Genomic DNA, 23,661 nt, shown 5'->3' with positions numbered 1-23,661 from the left:
GGGTACTGCGGGCACTATCCCCTCGCCGGGCCCGGCTCTTCCCTCCCCGTGCCCCGGGCAGTGCGGGCAGTGTCCCTCCCGCCGGGCCCGGCTCTGCCCTTCCCGCGCCCCGGGCACTGCGGGCGCTCCGTGAGGGCCGCGCCGGCGCCACCGTCCCACCACACCCCGGCCGCCGCTCCGCGGGCTCCCCGAGCCGTGCCGCCGCAGCGGGATGGCGCCGGGGCTGCTGGACCTGGTGCACTTGACAACCTGGGCCGTGTGTGCCGTGATCAAGCTGCCGCAGCTGGTGGCGGTGCTGAGGGCCGGCTCGGCGTGGGGACTCAGCGTGACCAGCCTTCTCCTGGAGCTGGCCGGGTAAGGCGGCGGGGCAGCGGCCGGGGCCGCGGGTCCCCTCGGCCGGGGGTGCGGGGCCCTGGCGCTGCTGCGGCAGCCAGGATTATTAATTCCTTCCTCCGCGGCTCGGGTCGGGCGTGAGGGTGGGCTTAGGGGAGGCCTGGGGGCGGCAGGCACACCCGCTCCCTCAGGTCACATCACCCCGTTCGGCTCCGCACCAGCCCCGCCAGCTGAGCCCACAGAGCCTTTCGGGACGGAACTTCCTTTTTAGTGATTCCGCGTAGTTATTCAAAGGGAAACTCGGCTTTTTTAACTCGCCCCAGAGATGCCGGAGCACGCATGTCTCTGCATACAGCAGCTGCAGAGGGTGTCAGCCTGTGTTTAGGCTGTTCGGTGGCCCGTGTGCCCTGCGGAGCAGGTAGCTGTACTCGTCAGACAGGCTTCCCTCACTCGAATCAGTAAGACTTAAATAATTCCTTAAGAAAATTACAAGCCGTGTCAAACTCCAAAGACTTGTGAGCCTGTAATGAGCTTACATGGTCTAGGCTTATTAAATCTTGCTTAAAGAGGATTGTATGGAAACGACAAATAAATAAACTCTGTGCGTGTACGTCAGCTGTGGGTACAAGTTAGAGAAAATACCTTGACGAGCCCTGCGCTGTCCGGGCCGAGGGGTGGACGTGGGCAGAGCACCCAGCTCCCCGCGCCGAGCTCTGAAAGGGGGGTTATGCAGAAAAATCCCCTCACAAAACCGCGAGGTGTTTCTGAAGGTGCCTGTGCCGTGTCTGCAGGAAGGACCACAGCTCGGGTTTACAGACACCTCTCAGTGGAGCTGTGCAGAATCCCTCAGGTTGCGCTGTGGCCGCTCCCGGCCGACGTCTCTACAGCCCTGACCCGTGTAGCTGCTGTTTACCCTTAACAGCCCTCAGAGTAAATGAAGCAAATTGGAGTTCCAGCAGAGATTACTGACCCACAGCCTCAGCCAAAAAGTGGTGACAGCACTTTAATAATTCGTGTGCCTTGGTGTGCATTAAAAAGTCTTTGTAAGTAACGTTTGAGATGAGCAAGGAGAAGCTGGAAATGTCTCCTCAGCACCTGTGTGAGAACCACGGTACCCACACAACTACAGGTTCTGGTCTTTGAAATATTTATTGTCACCGTTTGTATATCTAGTAGACTATTTATCCTTATACCTTTAAAGACTTTGAATCCAGCTGTGTGGCTGCCAGTACAAGCTGGGCAGCTTCTGTGGAATCAACAGAGAGTGACACAGAAGCATGGTGCTAGTAGCTAGGAGTCTGATTTGACTCTATATCAAATAGCACTTCTAGGAAGTTCAGATATTTAAATTCTGAATACTGTAAAAGCCAGTTTCCTAAAAGGCAGTCTTTTCCTTCTGCCATATTTCTACACCAGAAACCATGATTTTTTTTCCTTACGTAAAACTGCCCTGAGTCTTTCTGTTTTCTGTACAGCTTTGAATTTTCTATCTAACTCCATGGATTTGCAGGAGAGTTGGAAGTACAGAAAACACTATAAAGTTCAGTTCCTTTTAGGTACTGTATTGTGGAATGGCAGGAAGGAAAATTGCCATTGTTTGGTGCACTTAGAAACAGATTCTTAGTCTGACCAATAGAGCTACACTGAGTAATCTCATGAGAGTATAGTCTAGACAGCTTGGAAGACATTTTCTACCCCTATAAAACTTGCTTAATGTATAAATCGAGCTACAGATATAAATAAAGAAATCAGAGCTATCCTAGAGGTGCCAAGGTTCTTGCAGAGAGAAGGTATCTCTTAGGTCTGGAAGCCTTTATTTCTTTCTCACCAGTTCTAATTAATAAAATTCTGCCTAAAAGACTGTGACATAAAGACCTAATGAGAAGTGTGGCAGCAAGGGTAACAGAAGCAGATCACAGAACTATCAGGCTTGCTCTGTGTGCATGTGTAAGTTTGATCAGATTGATAGCAAGGCCTACACCTGCCTGGAGCTTTTGGCACCACCAAAACAGTACAAAAGTTGTGAAGGCATTTATGTGTCCCTCTGTGCAGTCATGTTGTTTTGTATCTCTCTGTTCAGCTTACTTGTGTTTCTGAGGTACCAGATCTATTATGATTACCCCCTGGAGACATACCTGGAGTATCCCATCATCATTGCACAAGGTAATTTTTGGAAGCCATATTTTGGAAATTAAATAGGGCTCATTCAGCACTCCAAGTCTCTGCATGTAGATACAGTGATGCTGGAGTTGGGGGGAAGAGGGAATTACCATCTCATATAAAACTGAATTCTTTTAAATGTCATTGAAAGAGATGGTCAGGTAAAGGAGAAAGACCTAGTTATTACACAGAGTCACAGTGTAAACTCATCTGTTTGTCCGTGCCTCCACATGTGAGAGAAACGTACTAAACACTCCAGACTCTAAGAAAAGCTTAGTTTTGGAGTCTGCAGTGTTTTGGTTATCCATCCCATTTAAGAGACAAAAGCTGAAAGAAAGGAGTTTCCACAGACCTTGTGCCCAGTAGAACTGTCTAGGGTTGTGTTTGGGCCCCTTCAGTCCTTTCTGTGACCCACCATCTTTTGTTTATTGCAGATGCCATTCTCCTTTGCTGTATTATGCATTTCAGTGGAAAAAAGAAACGAGCTTTGTTCTATACAGTCATGTATCCTTTGAAATCCAGGAGGTTTGGTTTATGTGGCTTGTTTGGTAGTTCTTTGCATAGCATCTGTGTCATCATTTCTTGTGTGCTACTATTGTAAATCATTCTCAGGCACCCCTCAACATGTATTCCATATTGACATGCTGATTCCTGGGATCACAGTAAAACCTCTACAAGGAAGTAAGCTTTATATGTTTGCTCTGCTTTAGAAGGATCTTAAGTGATAAAGAGTAAACTAAATTCTTAATTTACATCTTTTTGACAGGGATGCAGACTAGAAACGACAGATTTTTATTTTTTTTATTCCTACTCCTGCATGTTGTACTTATTACAATGAAGACAGCAATGTTTGTTTTTTTTTCTAAATAGGACTTGGGTCTAAATCTCAAATCTTGTGCTTAGGAGAAGGTTTTGAGAAACTCCAGACACTATTTGACCAAAGACAGTGTGAAAAGTAGGAACACTTAGTGTTTCAACCAGTTCTTAATATGTTTTATCTGGATTGTATAATTTGTTAAAAAGTTTCAATAAGATTATTTCCAGATGTTTAAAAAAATCTTATTCCTTAGGCAGTTTTGAGAACATTGTATCCTATAATTTCCAGTGCTATGAAACTTAACGTAATATAAGGTATTGGGGGGTCTGGTACGTGCTAACACTGCATAAGTGGATAATAGACATAGCCATGGTAAGTGCTACATGATTATCTGAAATTAGATCTTCATATGAAATGACTTTTTTTTATGGAAGCATTTATTAGTGGACTCTCTCCTCTATGTATGTCCTTGGAAGAATTTGTTTTTAGGTTAGCTTTCAGAATAACCAACCAGTTTTCAGATACAGGCTCTTTCTTCTATGAGTACCTGGAAAACAGGGCTGAAAATAGAGATTCTATGGGAGGAAAAAAAGGCATGTTCTGAGATAAGTTGTTACTTGGTGGTGCCTTAACTCAAACTAACAAATACTTAAAATGTTGCAATTCTACTGCCACTTTAGTCCAATTGTCATTATCGCAACCAATAAACCTCTAATGCAAGAGGAAAAGAATAGAGCACCAAAGTGTTTGAAACAGGGATTGTGACGTATTTCTTTTTTCCCCTTTAGTCATACAATTTTGCAAGAAAAATATCATCTGATAATGCCTACAAAGGTTAAAGACGGTCTTTTCTTAGCAGGAGAGAGAAAGTAAAAATGTAATTGAGATGAACTGGATCTGATAATGCAAAAGATGACACAAATGGGGAGAAAAGCTTCCAAGCCTTACACTGATTCTTACTTGCAGCAGAAATCCATGCATGGCCCAAAGCCTGTGTGGAGTCCTTTCTACCTGCTGTCTTTGCAAAATCCCCTTTAAAAGGGCAACTGAGTGAATAGTGCATTCCTGTTACTATTTTTCCTCTCCAACTGGACTAATTTTCCACACATTCTTGACAGTTTTTTCATTCTTTTATGGTTTGGTTTGCCAGACATAATGGTAACAGATGGTCTGAATCAACCTTGCTGTTTAGACTAGGTCAGTCTCATTTTAGCTGACGTTTATAAACAGTTTTATGGAGCAGGTTGAGAAGGGGTTTTTTGTTTCTTTGCTTCTTATTGTATTTGCCTCTGTCAAGCATTTACCAACAACAGTAGCAACTGTGCTCTTTGAGCTTTGTGCAGAGCAGTACCTCAGAAATGAGTCCCTTGCTTCTGGCAACTTCCAGTTTTTACTTCACTGTTCCTTACTAAGAAGCCGAAGTGCTTCGGTTGCCAAGTACTGGAAAAGTGTCAATTTTTTTTTATTCTAAATGAAAAAGCTATTCCTATTCAGATGATACCATTGCAGAGGCAGAAGTTCTCTCTCTTTTTCACCTGCTTTTCAGAATCTGTGCACGTTGGTCAGTGCAGCCAGTAAGCTGGTTCAGCTGCAGCACCTCTGGCAGACCAAAGATTCCGGACAAGCGAGCGCCCTGACCTGGGGCATGGGTGCATACACCTGTGCAAGTAAGCTACAGACAACTTGGTGTGAAGTACTGAGTTCTAATTCCTCCTTTCATAAATCTTTACTCCATCATAGTAGGTAAAGATCCTGCCTTAGTTTCCCTCAGTGCTGATGCCTGGTACTCAGATACGACACAGTCTCTTGAAAACAAGTTTTATTTTTGACACGAGTGGTAAAAACCAATGACTTAAAGTGTGAATATGGCCAAGGGAACCTGAATTGAAGTAAATGAAATGCTATCTCTATGAGGAAAATTTTTCCATGTTCTATGATTCAATAAAGTTACTAGTGATCCAGCATGAAAAGGTGCTAAAATTTCAGGTATCAGACAATGCTAATTTTGAAAAGCTCTCCACAAATAAATACACACTTAATGCTAAATATCTTTAATTCTATGGATACTTGTAATGGCATTTCTTGACAAAATTTATGAACAGTCATTTGTGGAGTTCCTGTGGCAATTACCCAGTGGTCTGCATGAACAGTTCTACAGCTGTTTGTCAGAAGTGCCTTTCTCATCTTCACAAAACTTGTTTAAAATATTCCTCATCATCCAGTTATGCTGGATCTATTTCTACATTAAAAAACCCAGTAATTAGAAGCTGTGGTGTGTTTGGTGAACAATGATAGTCAGCTTTGTAAATGCTTTTCCTCTACTGGAAGTGTGAAATAATTAACATTTAGGTTCCTTGTGGGAAGGGAGGCTGAGTTGCTTGTATTTGCACAGCCTGAAGGCACACACGTGAACATTCCCAATGGTTAAGTCATGCTAACTCAGCTGTGGGTGTAGCTCACTGTCAGCTACTGAAGGAGGGACTGAGCAGAAAGAAAAGCAGTAAACTGACTACATCCAAGCTAGCGTGATAGATACAAAAATTTTAATTATATCTCTGATTTTTCTCATTAAAAAGACCCTTAATATGTTGTCAGTCAGCTTTGAGAGCTTGATCTCTGAAGCCAAAATAGTGAAGAGTGGATGCACTAAAAGTGGAAATGTATACAGTATATATTTTCATGCAGGATTATCTTCTGTTAAAAATATTTTTTTTAAATTATAAATGTGTCCTATGTGTTCCACTAATCAGAATTCAATCAATTTACAGCAAGAATTATTACAACTGTAATGACTACGAATGATCTTGCAGGTGAGTGAAGTATGGAATTCTCTGCCTTTCCAAGGGAATAGCTGCCATAGTAGTCTTTAGTTGTTTTCCAAAACACCTAGAAGGTCTCACAAGAACAAACCATGAATGTGACAGGTTAGCATGGTGAGGGGAGGAGTTACACAGGATTACAAATCAGGCAAAGACATCAAGAAAAAAAAAAAAGCCAGAAAACTGCTTACACTTATCATGTTGAGCAACTGATGCAAAAGATTTTTTTTTTTCAAAAGGCAAAAGCTCTACAAAATTAATTCTGAAAAGAGCAGAATAAAGTACTAAAATATTTACTATTTTAATGAAATTTTCAAGTACTAAGTATTTCACTTTCTTATTGACAGCTTTGTGAATTAAAAAATTCTTCTAGAAAACTAAAGTTCAACTTAGTATGTGAACAGTTTTAGGTCCAACATTCAGAAAGTTCATGGCAGGCTGAACATAAAATGGTAGGCTGGTAAGAAACTTTTAAAAAACTGGCTTAAAATATATAATTTGCAGCAAATTATTAAGCAAATACATTTAACAGCTTCTTAAAATCCTGAGAAAACTGCAAGAGCTAGGGAGTATCACAGATTTTTCAGTAAATTGTTCAAAATCAAAACTTGGTGGATGCAAGAACACTAACTATCCCTTTGTACTTCATCTGGTGGTTCCTTGTTCTCATTCAAAACCATTTCATCAGAAACATCATTTGAATGGACTTTGTAATTTTTAAGCAGCCTCTGCAGCCCAATAAAGCTGTAGCTTTGCCAGCATTTCAGATGGGTCTTTCATTGGAAAAGGAAGTTCTGTTTCTGGCCCACATTTCCACCCTCATGCTTTGCTTTTTCTTTGCCAAAGTAAGGAGTTTGTGGGGCTGTGCAGTTAACTGGGTCACCAAAGATTTGGCAAAATGCTCATGCAAGGATTTAGTCAGGGTCAGGTACTGAGTCCACGTCACCCACAGCTACACATTTACACTGAGGGGAGGGAGAGGTTCACTGTGGGGAGGGAGGAAACACCAGGAAAGCAAAGCTGGCACGGGGTAAAACTGCAAAAGCTGTAAAATACCTCACCATCCACTTTGGAGCATGGAAGGGCCAGCAGCAAACACTGATGCTGTGCTGCTCTAATGGAAAATGTTTCCAATTAAGTTGCAACACTGAACACATTCACACCTATGAAACATTCAGATATTACATAGTTCTGAAACAAAGTTTTATATATATTTCTGTGAATATTCCACCTACCAAATGGACATCAGACATACCTATACTTTAAATACATTCTCACAGGTAGAGGTAGTATGCTGTTATGGTTTTTAAAGCTGAGTTAACCCAGGTAATGAAAAACTGCTTTTTTGTCAGTTGTCAGACTTTCTGTCACTAAAATCTGACAGATAAAAGTATTTCCTGTCTTCTTGAAGTCTAAACTTAAGAGATGGCAGTAGAGAGTAATTATTTTATTATATATAACATAAGCAACTATAAAGGACATGTGAGCTGTGACTCTGAATTTAACTTTTGGTGTGAGTATAAAGTTATATGAGGCTTCTCATGCTTGTACTATTCTCCTGGCTACAAAAGAATTAAAGGTGCTGTAGTGTATTATTTTGATCTATCTCTGAAAGTGATCAAGTGCTAAATGCTGTTTTCTCTTGGATTCATGCTCAGAATGTGTAGGTTCCTGAACATGGTAATTTAAACTAATTGGCAGAAAACAGTTTCAGAACATGCACCAGCCTGTCTGGACACCAGCAAAAGTTTTCAAACCAGTATTGTAACAGCAGTTGATTTTTCTGAATTATGCTTACAAAATATTTTTTCCCTTTTAGTTCTCATCCGTTTCATAACCATGCTCATTCTCAATATTTGGGTCACAGCCACAATTCTGCACTACAGGAAGACTAAAAAGACTGATTAGAAGACATCCATCAGCACACATACCATTACCATTAAAAAAATGTAATTAAGCCTAAATAATTTAAGAATTCCTTAAAGATTGAGGAGGCTCTCTTTCTCTAATATTTACCCTTTAGCATACTTATAGTATTTATAGTATTTACAGACTTACAGTATAGTACATTCATGCTTACTTTTTCTTAGAAATAATTCTGATAAGATACTGAATTTAAGCAGCATATTTTTATTGGTCATTTCAGACAAGTTTCACTGATATCACATTTTCTCTGGATTTTTTTTACTACAAGTTATTTAATAATTAGATGTATATATATTCTGGTATTACTTCAGTACTTTCTGGTTACACATAAGCAATTTTCTTCAATTGTACATGATCAATTTTGCACCAACATACTGACTTATCCTTCTGCTGCAAAACTGAAAAACCACAACAGATGTTTGTCTTCTTGCAAGCAACTCAATTAGTTCAACATTAACTGTCTAAATTTTAGGATGAAGAAAATCTGAGTCAAGGCTCAATCCAGAATAAGGTTCTAAATGTCTTTTACTAAGTCACAAATCCAGTTGGGATTGTAGCACTTACATGCAACACTTAATAGTACAATTTATACAGCTGATACAGGATACCCATAGTCACTTTCCTCAGTATACCCAGTTTTTATCAGGTAAGAGCAAAAACTCAACTATTAATTCTTTTTCAATCTGAGCTCTCCTTCACTGAACATACTGTTTTGGGAACAGCAAGGACTAGAGTAAATGGGAATTAATGAAACTGTGACCAACAGTTGAAAATGCTGTTCAAGCACAAGTTTCTGGAACAATATCCAGGATTCCCAAACACCATCCATACTGACAGTGACATGTGCACCTTGATGCATCTCAGCAGACTGATCTCCCATGGTTGTCAGGTTTTGGTGATACTCCTCTGTGGTTCATGAGTTTTTGGCCTATCAGTGCTAAGTGTGTTGAAGAACACAGACTTCACTTAAACTTTCACTTCAGAAATTCTAATAAATTTGTAGTACTTAGAGTAAAAAGGGGGAAAGGGACAACTATTAACAGAGAATTTTGGTTTTGAAAGTACTGCCTTCACAATCAAAAGTTACATTAGTCATCATATAGCTTGCCTTCATTTCTCATTACATTCCCCAAAATTAAAAGATACTACACTTCAAAAGAGTTCTTACAGTATTCTGTTGATTGGCATGTAAAAACCAAGGCACCCTTGATCTCAACACACTTGAAAACTATGGGAAGACTGCAATGACTATATTTGAGGCAGGTTTTCTTTGCAGCATTCCAAATTGTGTAACTGCTGTGGAGCAAAGGGATCTGCAAAAGCAGGTGTTTCTGTCAGTGAGCACGCAGCAATTGGAGCAGGGCCTTCACCATCAGAAAACAGCTGCTTTGTACTCTAAATTTTAGTGGGAAGGGCTGGGAAGAGATGTGTTTGTGGGCATTGATTTCATGTATCCCACATTACTGAGAGCAAGTCAAAGCTGAGCTTTTTATTACTGCTCCAATAAAATGTATAAATCTATGTTGGTTGGAAGATTAATTGTAAACATTCTGATTTTAAAGTGTAAAGCCGTGTAAAGTATCTGAAGTGGTCTAAATGGTGGCAGGAGGCATGTGATACATTTTCCAGGTGATATTAATAAATGCTCTTCTTCAAGACTGATAGTGTCATTCTTACAGTAAATTTTCATTGCATTTGAGTTTTTATTGTTTCCATATATGGAGAGAAAATGAAATATTCATTACAGGTTATAAATGGGCAACTTTCACCTTAACACTTGAAGCATCAGGCTCAATATTGACCTGCCAAATGCTAAAGAGCTCCAGCATCTTAAAATGAAAAAGCCACACTTGCTTTGTAATTAAAGCCTTTTCTTGATACAGAAGGATTTGTATGGAATCCAAATCCTCTCTGTTATTGACATCTTTCATACTCCTGAGTGATGCTGTAGCAAAATGAAGCTGCTCCATTTTTAGTTTGAGATCAGCATCTCAAGTTGGTTTTTTATCATAAAATACTGAAAATGCATTTAAGAACAGTTCTTAATAGGCTGCTTAACACATTTTGAATAAACCACCTTAGAAACCTGTGGGAAAAAACGGACTGAAGAAAACAAAACTGGGTAATTCATGAACTGAAGGTAAAGTAATTTTGTGGACTTGGAAAGCTGGAGTTCATATTCAAGCTGCAAGAGATATGGAACAAATCAGAAAGTAGCAGGAAATAGTTTTACACACCTTTTCCCCTCTCAGAGAGCAACTTCTTTCACTTTCATAAACAGAGGCACATTAAAGTTCCAGGCAAGCCCCATGAAAGCACAGACCCTGTGTTTTCCAGTAGGTAAAGAATAATCTTCTCAGTGGCTGGATTAAAGGCAACAGCTTTACACAAATACATAGGCAGGATAAATCTTGTTAAACTTGTCATTCTCCAGTATTGGGGCAGACACAAGGAGGCCATTTGCTGTGCAATGCAGCAGCGGGGCAAGAACAAGCAGGGAAAGCATCTTGGATTTATGGCAGAAGGTGTAAGCAAGTAAGCAGCTCTCATCCACAGGGCTGGAAGTAATCCAGCTCCATTCACAGATGCTGTATGAGTGTGGAATTACACACCTGGTGTCTAATTGTACCAGTTCACAATATGCTCACAAGGTAACACAGCCTGTCCTGCCCTGGCTGACAAAGCATGGGTGTTGTGGGTACTGAGTCTCCTTGTCTGTGAAAAGACAAGGTCTGAGTTCCAGTACAGTCCACTGAACAACAGGTAAGCTAGAAGCTCATTTTAGCTGTATGAGAGAGAAAACATCACAAGATTTACTATTGAAAGAATGAGGATGTGAGTCCAGAGACAGCAGGCTGCAGGTCTGAGGATGTGGACAGTGGAAGATGTGTATAGTTTATTTTTTCTGGACTGTTTACAGTGAACAGAACACTGAACACAAATGCAAAACCATCCTCTCCTAACACTGGGCATGCTGTGCAAAGTGGACCCAAGTATCTTTCCCTGTGCTGCTCCAATCCAGCAAGGGATGCTACTGCTTGGACTGCTGCAGAGTCCCTGTCCCTGCCTGACCCCTGAGCCTCTGTCTGCCGTGCACTGTGCACGTGGCTGCTCCTGATCCTGGCTCTGCTCATCTGAGCTGCTGAAACAGGAGAGAAAGGAGTGGAGTGGGGAGGCAGCAACACCCCCCAAGTACTGCAGATCTAGAGCTGCATTTTAGTGCAGTTTGACTCTGGGGAAAGTAATTCAGAATTAGCTGAATGGCCCCAGTCTTACAGAACACCTTCACTTAGTTCTTTAAATGAGGTAAAATTACTCTTCCATCAAACAATCATTCTCCATTTAGTGACATATGTAATAGGGGGAAAATAAAAAAAGGAAATAACAGCTGAGTCCACACAAGGAACTATTATAAATGAAAAGCTTCACAGATATGGAGATAACTGAAATGAGTAGTTTCCCAGCCATGTATTTTCCCTGGTGATAAATAATTACTTCCCTCCAAATTCTCTTCAGATTGGTTTTTTCCACTCTCTTCCAAATTCTTCCATACTTGAAATTCGTATTTATGTACAAAGCAGAACAGGAAATGTCATCTTTATCACTAATAATGGTATAAGGATGTCTCACTTTTAAGTGAGGAAGCTGAAAAGAAATCTTAAAATAGGATGTTATAAAGTTCTTGGTTTGCACTGAATTTAATTTGCTTGATTTTGAGCCAGAGTTCTCCAGGACACTTTGGAGTTCTCGGTGATGACAGCTGCTGAGGTCAAACAGGTGCCTGGGAGCCACAGTGAACGCCACTGTAAGAATCTGACAGATCATCACTTGTGATGGATCCAATTGCAAGATCTTGCCACCCTCACAGACTTGAGTCCTGATGGACCTCAGGTGTTTCCTGCTTAATGGCAAGACAGACATACAGATATTTTCAAGTTAAAGGTGTCAGCTATTCCATTCTACATTGGCAGTACTTTGGGGGAACCATATCTGTCTTGGAAAAAAATCTAATCTTTGGGCCAGGAGTAAAATAAGAGACTTTTTACATCATAATTTTGATGAAATTTAAGAACAGTTTAAATAATTTTCACAATTTTGTTCATATCCTGTTTTGTTTCATTATTTCATCTAGAACTGTCTTAAATTGTCAGAAGCCTAAACAGGTACTTCTGTGCATTATATGGTATCACTGACTCACAGGGAGGGAGCTTTAAGAGGGCAGACACCTTGTTTTATCTGTCAAGTATTCTGGAAAATGATGTAAAGGACAGAACCTGCACCACCCTAAAATGTGACAAGTTAAGTTGGCTAATGATGATTCGGATTCAAACTGAGTAGTAACATGGTTCCATGCTGGAAATACTTACCCCCTTATTATAACTGAAAGTTATCTGTGCATATGCCTGCTCTGGAATGTACAAGATTTCTGCTTTGGAATGTGAAGGGTTTGGCCAGCAGCACCGAGACTCATGCTATATGAAAATCATAAATGGAAGAACACACATCCTATGCCTCAATGTTGCCTCTGCCATGTAAATCGACTCTTAATGAAGCTTTTGTAAAGCATGTTTTAAATAATTACTGGAAATTCTTTCACCTTTGAACAGCTGACTATATAGAGATCCTGTATATAGAGTGGTCTGACTTTCAAGAGTCTGACCTATCTTGTGAGATTTTATTTTTTTTCCCCATGAAATGCAATGTCAGCACAACTTACAGTCCTCATGGACTGTCTGAGCTCAAGGGTATTTTCCTCTCTCAGGCTTGTTGGTTTAAGTTTGCACAAATGTCCACCTTCCAGTAATACAACTCCCACTGCTGTAGCTTGGAACAGAGCAGGAAGAGGAGCCTCCCTGCATGGCTTCTGGTTGGACTAAAGGCTACACAGATGCTGCTGAAACTCAGTGGCCCCCAGGTCACAGGGACTGTAATATGGTGGAAAAGATCATGCAGATACATGACACCATGGGGTCCAGCAAGCAAATTCAAGTCCTGAAGCGGCAGCCAGACCTGCTCCAAGAGCCTACTGGAAAATGGAGTTGAGGTCAGAGACCATGCAAGGTGAGCCAATATGAAACAGGGCTCAGATCGTGAGGTACTCAGCTCCTTCAGTCTTAAAAAGATTAAGAGATTTAGTATCTCAGGTAACTCCAAAAAAAATTTCTACCAGGTCACTTGTTAATGAAAATCATCACATATCAAAGGTAATTCAGTGCTCAAAGTCTAAGCAATTAGTGATCCAAAGGAAAAGAAGACTGGCCATGATTTCACAAGCCTGGTATACTTCCTGCTGGATAGCCATGCTTACCAAGTGGTACAAGAGTGTCCTGGGCAAAAATCACCCCAAACAGTAATGACAAATGAAAGAAATACATGATATGAGGCCCACAGGGACAATATAAGACTATGCATAGAAGCAGGCATGCATCTCTGAACAAACACTGAAGACCTAGACCTTAAACTGGGGTGACAGGACTGAAGCATCCCATGCTGCTGTCTTGGCTGTGAAAGCATTTCTGTGCAGCTCCTCCAACAAGTAAGGGCTGCAGGGACACGACATTACTGGGCTCTGTGTCCTTTTTTCCAGGGTTATGTCTTTCCAGAGCTCTTTAAGGCATCAGGACTACATACACTTACGACTGAAATTTCGTGACCTTTCACCATGACTTTAATTTTGAAAGATCACTTTAATCATGCAGCTTCAGATTATTCTTGCAGCTTATGGGAGCAAAAGCAGCTGCAGTCAAATCCAAGGCTTCACCCATGCAGTATCAAGCAGTGATGTGGCTTGCTTACCTTTATAAAACACTGCTTCCTGCCTACAAAGTGGAAAACTCCAAACCCCAATTTTCATTAATAAGACCAGGTAATTAGCATCCCTCTGCCAATGCATTATTTTCTCTATGTCCCCAATTCCTGGAGCTATGTTTCTACAGCTACAGCTTTTCCATTCATTGCAGTAGTTTCTGGGGAGACATAGGCTGGATGTGTTTTGAGTGTTCTTCTCTGCCACACACATTTCAGTAGACTTGTTTAATTTCTCAGATGAGAATGTCTGAGTATACACACTGGTCCACTTTTTAGGCAAGTTCAACATGGAACACAAATTGTAGTTTCAGAACCACTCCATCAGCATCTTTCTTGGAGATTCAAAAGAAGACTCCTTCCTACCCTCCTGAGGGATACCTCAAAGCAGCAGGCAAACCCTATGATCCTTGGGATTCTGACAGAACTCTAAATGACTCAGAAGATCATCTTAAAAATAAGAAATAATGTTTTCAATTTAAAATTTACTATGTGCAGAGATGATAATTTGTAAAACACTGTAATGCACTGAAAAAGGCACCAAGCCTGTCAGAGGTCAAGGAGTATCTAGATCATGTTTTTAGTCATATGGTTTTAGTTTTATGGTTTAGGTAGTTCTGTGAGAAGCAGAGAGTTGGACTCCATGATCCTTACAGGTCCCTTTCAACTTGATATATTCTATGATTACATGAAAAAATAAATTAATCATTATTTTAACATGAATGTCAAGGCAAACTATCCAGGAATGTGGAGGAGACTGAAATACTCCACTCAACTGAACCTTGTACTGTTTGCTCTTCTCCTCAAAAATAGACTAAGAAGGTGATTAAGGGTTTGTAAGAGCAATGCAGGTAAGAAGTTTGCTTTCCTGTAAGTTCCCCCTTTTCACAGCAGCATCCCAAATACAACCAAGCACAGGATGGGTAAAGGCACTTGGGACTAAAATATACAATCCTCTTCTCCAAGGATGATTCTCTCAAAGCTAGATGGGAAACTAATACATTGTAAGATTACAAACAGAAATGCTCAAATTTCTAATGATCACTTGACATTAGAAACTAAAAAGAAACTAGAGAGAAAAACCACATAATTTCAGTGGCAGCTTTCCTGGCCTTGCTGCCTTCAGAGAGCCACTGAATGCCTGTCAAAATTTAGAGGTTCAGTGTTTTCAAGAGGCAGTAAGAGATTTAGGTACTTGCAGTGAAATTTCAGTGATGTTTTAAAGTTGGCACCTGTCACTGCTAAGATCCTTGAGCCTCTTGCATGTTCCCAAGTCCTACATCCTACTGTGATTCTAGGTTTTTGGTTACAGCATCAGCTGTGCTCAGAAGCACAAGAACCACCATAGTTTTCCTCTGCCTAAAAGCAGATGTGGTGCTGGATTGCTGTCTGTGCTGAGAGGGGCTGCACTTTGGCAGGGACCACAAGAGGCAGGAAATTGCAGCACACTACTAGGAACAGAAGTGGAAGTCTCATTGCAGAAAAGCCTTTCTGAGACCTAACAAGGTAATTCCGATGGGGTTTGCCTGTCCTGTGCTGGTGAGCTCTTGGACTGGGAACTAAGGAGCAAGTGCCTTGAGCTTCTGCCTTTAAGTTGGACTTCTGGTTTTTCCAGGAGATTAATCTGCAGCTTGGCTATGCCACTTGCTTACTCTTGTGAGACAAAAGGACTCGCAATGAGAGAATTTTCCATAGGTAAGTCATTCAGGCCATAAAAACATGCTGTTTGCTTAGGAAAGTCTGTAACAAAAAGAAAGTGTTAAAACATCAAGTCTTTCAAGACAAATGCTCCTTAGTTCATGAATATGCCCTTCTCTCAAAAATATTAAAAGGTCACTATTAGACAATAAGGAAACAACAAAATCTCCAGGAAAAGTGTTGAAAGTGTTTGCATTTCACAGCAGGATGAAGGAGAAGAACAGAAGAGCAGCTCTGCCTTTTGTGTCCTGGGTGCAAAGGGAGGTTCATGCACCTGAGACCACTGGCCTTGAGGAACCTGTGCTAAGTTAGCTCTGCTCTGAGGCAGAGGTCAGAGCACAGGACCCCCAGTGCTCCTCTCAGCCCGTACTGACACCATCTCAGTACAGCCTGCTAATGACTGTATGTACAGCTAATGACTACTCGTACAAGCAGGGAAGATTTATCAACTGTGGCTAGCACATACTATAATATAGTACATTTCCTAAAATGTCAGGCTTAGAGGGCCCTGTGGGTTCACAGTAAATGAGGTCAGGCCAAGGGGAGAGAGTGCAAAGGATCCAGCCCCAGCAGTGGAGGAGCTGCCAAAAGCTCGCTGGGAGTCTGTGCTTTCTCCGCACACACGCTTTGTGGGGCTGCCTTTGGAGCTGCCCTTGCCTTTCCCATATCTGCTGCAGTAGTTTTCTTTATATTCAAATATTTCAATTAATTACCAGCTTCTCAAGTTCAGGAACTATTTTACCTTACTCAAATAGTTTATTTAAAAATATATATATATATATATAATATTCTCCAATTCAGAAAAGGATAGAACTTCCCACAATGTAACATTTTTTTATATATATATATAAAATATTTATGCATTCAGTGAATGGAAACAGTTTTACTGTATACATTTTTAATGTTGTACTCTATGCAAATCTGCATTATCTAAAAATATACCGCACTTCTGTAAATCAAAACAAGCAGGGAAAAACCACTGTAGCTGTGCTCTGGGTTATAATATTTAACAGAAATTATATGCAAGTTTTAGTTTTGAATTTAAGAACTCACAAACAATATTTTACTTTGTGAGCACATAAATAGAAGACTGAATACATTCTTGCTTTGTTAAGCTGAACTGCAGTAGAGGTTACAAAATGTAAATATATTTATTAATTTTCAGTATTTCAGTGTTTCCAAGTCCACCTTTCATGATAGTGTTAAATAAAACATGGTCCTATCCTTCCAAACATTTCAACACTCTTTAAAAAACAAAAACAAACAAACAAAATTTTAAAGTGAAATGTCCTCCTTCATTGAAGTGTTAGATCATATTTTAAATTACTGCACTCCCACACAATATTTTATATATATATATATTCTAAATATATATATATATTTATATATATATATATAAAGAGACCAAATAGGAGACTACATTTTTTACTGTCAATATGTTTAACATCACATACTGTAGTTGTATAAAACATGCATTTTCTGGGATAATTATGAACATATCATGAATGAGCCCACATAAATTATTTTTTTTGTACAACTCCAAGTTAAAAAAAAAATCAGATTAAGTGCCTCTGAGGCCCTTTCTTCCCAGCTATCAGTTCTCAAAACACACTACTGAAATATTTATCTATGCCTACAGCTATGTGCTAGAGAACCAGATTACAACTTTAAAATACATCTACAGTATGTTTTACTTTTCTGAAAGTTTGTGACAGTCCTCGGATATTGTGTTGTGAAATGTAAAAATAGTCACAGATTCTTTTATTTTCCAGAAATAAAAAAAACCCCACATCTAGAAGAGTATGCAAAAACAAGGCAAAATGAAGTTTCATAGCACTTAATGAGGGTAAATATAAGTCAATAACTAGTATTGAGGTTTGTAAAAAGGGCTGGATGAGCAGTTACATGTACAAGCAAAAGGTCTGGTAAATCCCATGCTCTCAGATATTATTTCTGTAACCAACATTTCTCCACCCTTAAAACCAGTTGATATACATTCAAAATTGGTTGAAACTGATAAACTTACTAGGTGTAAAAATAGTGCACTATTTTTTCTGCCACAAAGCAAAACTGCATCCTAAGAGCTGGTAAACTTTCTTTTTCCTTAAATAGAAAGAATGGGCAACAAAAACTTGAAAACAAATTAAATTAAGGCAATTAGGTAAAAGGGGACTGCCCATGATGATGTAGCTGAAACTAGTATATATTTCAAACCTATACTAGCTGCTGAACACTGACATGCAGCTTCTGATAGATGTGTATGAATGATATAAACTTCAACATTATGGCTTTATACAAGTGCATAGTTGCAACTGCAATAAGTAACGGTATCTGATTAATAAGCATAAAAAAATAAAGTGGAAAGATTTTTAAAACCCTCTTGCAGTATTACAGTACAATATATATACACAGTATAATGGTCACTTCTTACAGATGCAGTCTATATCACTATGGTGGATCTTCCTCTGGTTCTACTTGCAGACGTGCTGGTGGCATCTTTACGAAAGCTGAAAAGTCAGTTTCTTCCATTTCAATACTCATTCCTCTTGATCCTTTTATGAAATGTAGTGTATGTGTCTTGCCAAGAAAGCTTTTGTGGAACAGAGTTTGAAAGGTTACTTAACATATCCTTTGACTATTTACCAACCATTCCTCAACTGATCAGTCACTCGGGAGAATACAGGAAAACCCTCAGAGATTAGTAATTTATATTGCAGCAAAAATGTAAACTCTGATATATATAGCACAATCTCTCAGGAAAATATATATTTTTAATATATTTTGAGATATGTTTCAGTCTTGCTGTAACAGGAAGAAAATTATCACCTTGACTGTGTCTGCATTCACGGAAAGCAGTTAGCTGAAAAAGAAGCAGGAAGTTTGGTCAGTAAATGCAACAAATGTAAATCTGACAAAAATATACTTCTTCAAAGTCTTCATTTAAGATGGATTCATCATTGTACTTGTGAGAAGCACCTTTCCTCTGCATCCAATATTACTTCAGTACAGCACATCCTTATCCACTGTAATCGCAAATCAATTAAACCCCCTTGTAATACATGAGGGTAAAGTACAATATGCACAGTGTAAGAGTTACTTCTAAAGGATTAGTGATCAGTAAGCTTTTAATACACAAAGATGCAGTATATTTAATTAACGTAATGCTCGTTACTGTGAGCACTAAGCCAGTTAAGTTCTGCAGGACCTGGCTCCTCAGTTCCCTGAGCACACAGCTGAGGAGCAGCCCCAGTGCCACTGGCATACAGCTGAGACACATCTCACATACTGTTTAAAACGGTTCTTAGGCATTTAACATTTAGGTTTTTTTTCTGTGTAAATATAAGATAGTATCAATGTGTGAAATTATCAGATACTGAAGTCTATAAAATAGATAAAGTTATTTGCAGTACATCCAGAATTAAGCCATGGGACAGATCAGATCACTGCAATGACCAGATCTTTCTAAGCAGTCAAGGAAACCACATCACAGAAGCTGCAAACCCGTTTGTTTACACAGTTTTCAAATGCGTGGTTAGGTACCCAGAAAGCACAGCACTGCAAAGGAAAGCCAAGTCAAATTCACTTCACAACAGAGGCAGAAAAGCAAAATGCAGAACTCCAGTGATTTCATGTCTGCTAGCCATAGACTAGTCAGTTTATATTCAAAGCTTAAAAATGAAAAGTGTGTGTAAAAACTAAGTCTATTTCAGCTAAACATCCAACTGCTATCATCTCCCTTTTATCCTTCAAAAAACCTCTTGCTGAGGTTAGCAGTATTAGCATTAGAGATGAACAATGACCCTGAAAACAGCAGGTTTGGGTTGTTTGTTTTTTTTTCAGGCAGGCAGACATGAATTTTTGAAAAAAAAAGATATAAAATTAGAAAAAATAAAAACACTGACAAAGGCAACCAACTTTGTTTCAATGAAAAAGACTCCTCTAAAAGTTCAACATGATGAATAGAATCTCATTTTTCTGTTTAAAATATTAAAATGAGATCTTGTATTTTCTCTGCTTTGAGAAACAAAATCCAACATAGCATGCTGTATTCAAAGGCAAACAAATCCATTCCTCTCTATTTAGATTTACCCCTTATACTTCTTCAGAAATCAAAAACATCGTCATCATCATCATCACCATCAATATCATCAACATCATCAAAGGACCAATCCCAGTCCTTAAATGCCAGATCAAGTAATCTGCAACAGGAGGGTTTGATGTTTAATGAGTGTCACACTTCTATAAAAGAGTTGAAAATTCCTTTTGCTATCACTAAACCTTTTTAACTGTTTAAGACTGTTTAAGGTAGGTGGGTTTGTTCCTTTGCCTATCATGAGTGTTCATGTAAGTTAAGAATATTGCATTCATTGCAAATTCACCTCAAAAATAATTCCATTCAATATAGAAAACTTATCATATTGATTTTTTTCCCTAGAATTTCAGTAGGAAAGACCAGCATGTAACTTTTATAAAATTATCTGCTTTCTGTTTTGTTGCTGTTCTTGCTGACTGAGATGGTTTTATGCACTCCTGCTATTCCCTTCCAGACAATAATGCAAACCTAACTATTTTTCCAATAAAATCAAGTGATTTTGAGTGCTGAAAAGAACACTAAATAAGATAGCTTCATGTGAATGTACAAACTTAACAGGATTTGACTGTATCCCAAATACAGGGTGATTACACTGTACAGCTATTCTGTAGCTCATTATTTAAAGTTAAGCAATGCCAAAAAAGAGGATATATCAACTTGTCTAGGCTTCCCTGTCTGTGCTCCTTGTATGGTCACTATAGAACAAAGAAGGCATGCAAGGCAAACCCTGTCAGCAAATGAGTCATTTTACTTATCTGAGGCATTTATTTTGGGATGGGGTGAATCATTGTCTAGAAGCACTCATCCCTTTCTGTTGTAATATCTTAAGTACTAACTTTTCAGCTGCTACAGCTCCAACAAACGAAATCCTGCCTAGTCATCTCTCCAGTGAGCTGGAAGGATCCTAATTAAGGTTGTATGCCAAGCATAGGATGCAGGCATGGAAACCTTACCCTAAGACAGCAGCAATATAAACACGCTACATTGTTTAATACAGTTAATCACAGGTCTTAAACAAAATGGGTTTCAGGGCAACTTGGATTTTCAGGCTTTAAACTATTTAAACCTTTAAATGTGATATAGCCCTGAAAAGGCTCAATGCTAATTTTTTACATGAACTATGGCTATTACATGTAAATAATTTATTAGGAAGTAAAATACATTAAAGTTGGCTTTTTTTCAATTTAGAATTATCCATTTGGCACAATCCAACCAAATGGCTAAGCAGAAATTATATGGTCTCCATGAAAAACTGGTTTTCCCATTCTTAAATCCTCACAAAGAAAAACAGCCATGAAAACCTTGAAGAAACCATTATTGTGTGAAATTCCTAGCAGGGACAACATTTTTAGAACAAGGCAGCTTAGAAGGGACCTCAGGAGGTTTCTAGCCCAACCTCCTGTTCAAATGTCAGATGCTAATGAATCTTGAGCCCAGGATGCTCCAGATGTCCTGTCAGGTGTTGAGAGCCTCCACGGACAGAGCCTGTCCAGCCTCCCTCTCTGCACTGGCTTTTCCTTCTACCCAGCTGGAGTGCCTCAAGTGAGCCCCTTGTTTCTCAGCCACTGATGAGCATGGCTCTATCTCTTGGATACTCTCCCCACAGGATGCTCTGGGAGTCCCTGGACATATCCATCATCTGGGCTGAACAAGCCCAGCTCCCTCAGGCATCTGCTCTGACCATCCTGGTGGCCTCTGCTTGGTCCTTCCCCAGTGTGTTAATATCTGGGGGCTCAGAGGTGGAGGCAATGTTGTGCTGCAGACTGTGGAGTGAACAGAGGGGTAAAATCTCTCCCCTCAGCCATCCAGCTGTGCTCCTCTTGTTCTCAGAGCCTGCCTGGCTGCCCACTGCTCAGTCCCTAGATTGATCTGGCAACTACATCTTCATAATCTACATCTTCTTAATAAAGTTCATAAAGGAAAATTAATTATTTCACATGGTAAGCTCTTGCATAGCCTCATAGAAGCAACACTGAGATATAAATTTGCCATAGCAACTAGTTCTTTATGAGTATGTGATTTCTAATTAAAGGTGTTTAAATCCATACAAATTTCCACTGGTTTGACAGACCTGCATTACTCAGGTGACATGACCTCACAGAACTACACTTTCCATCTGTTAGGTACATTTGCAAGGCTACCTTGGAAACTTAAACTGAAAAATTACATGCTTTTCACAAAAAAATATTCATCTTCCTCCATTTCCCAGCAGTACAGAATGGTAAATACTGTGCTATGAAAGCATTTTGTAGAAAAGTTCAAGACTGAAAAAAGGGTATTGGAAGGAGAAGAATTATTTTTAGAACAGCTAAGAAAAGCTATTGAAAAAAAAAATCAGAATTTACAATATACCTTTATATGTTAAAAGCAAGAAACAGAGTAACATCATTAAGTTTGACTGTATGCAGTATGTAGACAGTATGCAGTATAAAATTAATCTACTTGGCCCCCAAACTGTCATGAATGTTTCCTTGAGTCATGCTTCAGTCCTGTCACTGATGTTTTGGTTAGTTTTGCACAAAGAAACTCTCCTTTAAATAAGGAAATTAAATCACTAAAAATTAGACTATATGAAGATTGGGAGGGAAGTGAAACTAAATTACTCTAAGTCCTTTGACTACGCATTTCCACCCATTAAAATACCAGTATCTGTTAAGATCTAATTCTTTATAGCATAAGGATGTTTTGTGGTAATAGCAGCATCACAGCTTTCCTGCATTCCCCACTGTAACTCTGGCCACTCACCCAGCCCAGGTCTCACCCAGCTGAGATACTGGTGCCAGTCTGGTCAAAGAAAAAAGGACAACAATCCTGTCTAGGCACTGCCCCATTACCCCTCTGGGGAAAAATGTTAAGCCTTTGCTAAACTGGAATGCTGCAATGAACAAAGTAAGTTAGACCAACCTTTTCACACGCTGCTAGCACTGGGAACTGACAGAAGCAAATAAAAGCTAGTAGTGCAGGTGATGAAAAAAGCAAACTGAAAAAAATCCAGAAACTCTGCAGTGTGCAATCATATAAATGCTACCTGCAGAATGCTATCAACTTCCACAGCACAGCACATAGGATTCTGCTCCTTAAAAGTGATCAGTAGTAAATAACCAATTATTGTCTGGTCAATTTTTACCACATCAGAAGAATCTGATAAGACTATTCTTTTAGGTATAAGACCATAGCATGAGTCCTTCTACCCTGAGTAAGGAACTGAAACCAACTGTAGTAAAACATGTAGAACAATAAATTAAATAGCAGCTCTTGTGTCACCTTGGTTTGTTTGGAGGAAGCTGTCGACTTGGTCGTCTGATGGATTGGTTTGGCTGTACCTTCATGGAAGTTCTGGGAGAAGATCGAGCAAAGGGGTCTGGTGCTGGAGGCTTCTTGGGTATTTTTTTCACCAGTCGGCTCACCCATTTTTGCTGCTCTTCTGTAGAATTCGCTAACAGTAGTAGATTCTTCGCCGTAGAAATATCATAGTACACTGTAATAAGATGTAAAAAATGGAAATGAGTATTTTTATTATTCTAAACATGGCCCCACATCAAAAATTAGCTGTCTGATTAGCATACTCTTATACTTGATGCAGAGAAATCAGCAGAGAGGTCAAAAGCAAAATGAAACAGTAGGTTTCCTGGCTGCTGACAGTGTCTCCTCCTTACATTTAGAGAGTCACCACTTAGTACTGTGGAAGAAAACACGGGTAATACAAAGAGGAATCACTGACACCAAGATATTATATAAGGTTGAGTCACAAGGAGCAACCTTCACCAAATGTAACCCCTTCCTTCCACAGCACACTTGTTTCCCACAGGAAAGAGTACAAGACACAGTGTGAGCACCTTACAACCACCACGTTCTGCTGCACGAGGATAACAACACAACAAGTGTGTGCACACCACAGCCACATGCCATGAACTCAAAACAGAGTGACCCTCATGGAGACACCCTCGGCAGGGGGCTGATGGCCATGTACTAATAAAAGACAAAGCAACCTTTTTGTTTAGTTGGTGTCA

The 23,661-nt window shown here is 39.6% G+C and overlaps 2 protein-coding genes across 4 annotated transcripts in view; one reads left to right on the top strand and one right to left on the bottom strand.

Moving 5' to 3' along the window:
* SLC66A3 (solute carrier family 66 member 3) lies at positions 1–23,630 on the top strand. 2 transcript variants are annotated; one of them, XM_056486469.1, is made up of 7 exons: positions 1–354; positions 2,414–2,496; positions 2,928–2,997; positions 3,625–3,682; positions 4,857–4,977; positions 6,079–6,120; positions 23,442–23,630. In XM_056486469.1, the coding sequence occupies exons 1-7, from the start codon at positions 212–214 to the stop codon at positions 23,519–23,521; spliced, it is 597 nt and encodes a 198-aa protein (XP_056342444.1). In that variant the 5' UTR covers positions 1–211; the 3' UTR covers positions 23,522–23,630. The 2 variants fall into 2 exon arrangements, with proteins under 2 accessions (XP_056342444.1, XP_056342443.1); XM_056486468.1 differs by lacking the exon at positions 23,442–23,630 and adding an exon at positions 7,949–14,856 and having other exon boundaries at positions 4–354.
* The window catches only part of ROCK2 (Rho associated coiled-coil containing protein kinase 2), a 36,094-nt gene continuing 30,680 nt past the window's right edge, over positions 18,248–23,661 (bottom strand). For both annotated transcript variants that reach the window (XM_056486466.1, XM_056486467.1), the window contains 2 exons: positions 22,916–23,129; positions 18,248–18,418 (listed from right to left, as the gene is read on the bottom strand). In XM_056486466.1, coding sequence (XP_056342441.1) covers positions 18,415–18,418; positions 22,916–23,129 — 218 coding nt within the window. In that variant the 3' untranslated portion in view covers positions 18,248–18,414. The remainder of the gene's footprint in view (positions 18,419–22,915; positions 23,130–23,661) is intronic.

The sequence above is a fragment of the Oenanthe melanoleuca genome, chromosome 3 (assembly GCF_029582105.1).
Source record: "Oenanthe melanoleuca isolate GR-GAL-2019-014 chromosome 3, OMel1.0, whole genome shotgun sequence".
Classification (NCBI taxonomy): domain Eukaryota; kingdom Metazoa; phylum Chordata; class Aves; order Passeriformes; family Muscicapidae; genus Oenanthe; species Oenanthe melanoleuca.
The sequence above is the reverse complement of the archived record's forward strand: the minus strand, read 5'-3'. Positions and strand labels throughout refer to the sequence as shown.

Excerpts from the sequence above, each read along its gene's own strand:
- SLC66A3 (XM_056486468.1), top strand. The coding sequence starts at position 212 with ATGGCGCCGGGGCTGCTGGACCTGGTGCACTTGACAACCTGGGCCGTG. Across the intron at positions 355-2,413 it reads CTTCTCCTGGAGCTGGCCGG|CTTACTTGTGTTTCTGAGGT; the intron begins GTAAGGCGGCGG and ends CTCTCTGTTCAG. Across the intron at positions 2,998-3,624 it reads GCTTTGTTCTATACAGTCAT|GTATTGGGGGGTCTGGTACG; the intron begins GTATCCTTTGAA and ends ACGTAATATAAG.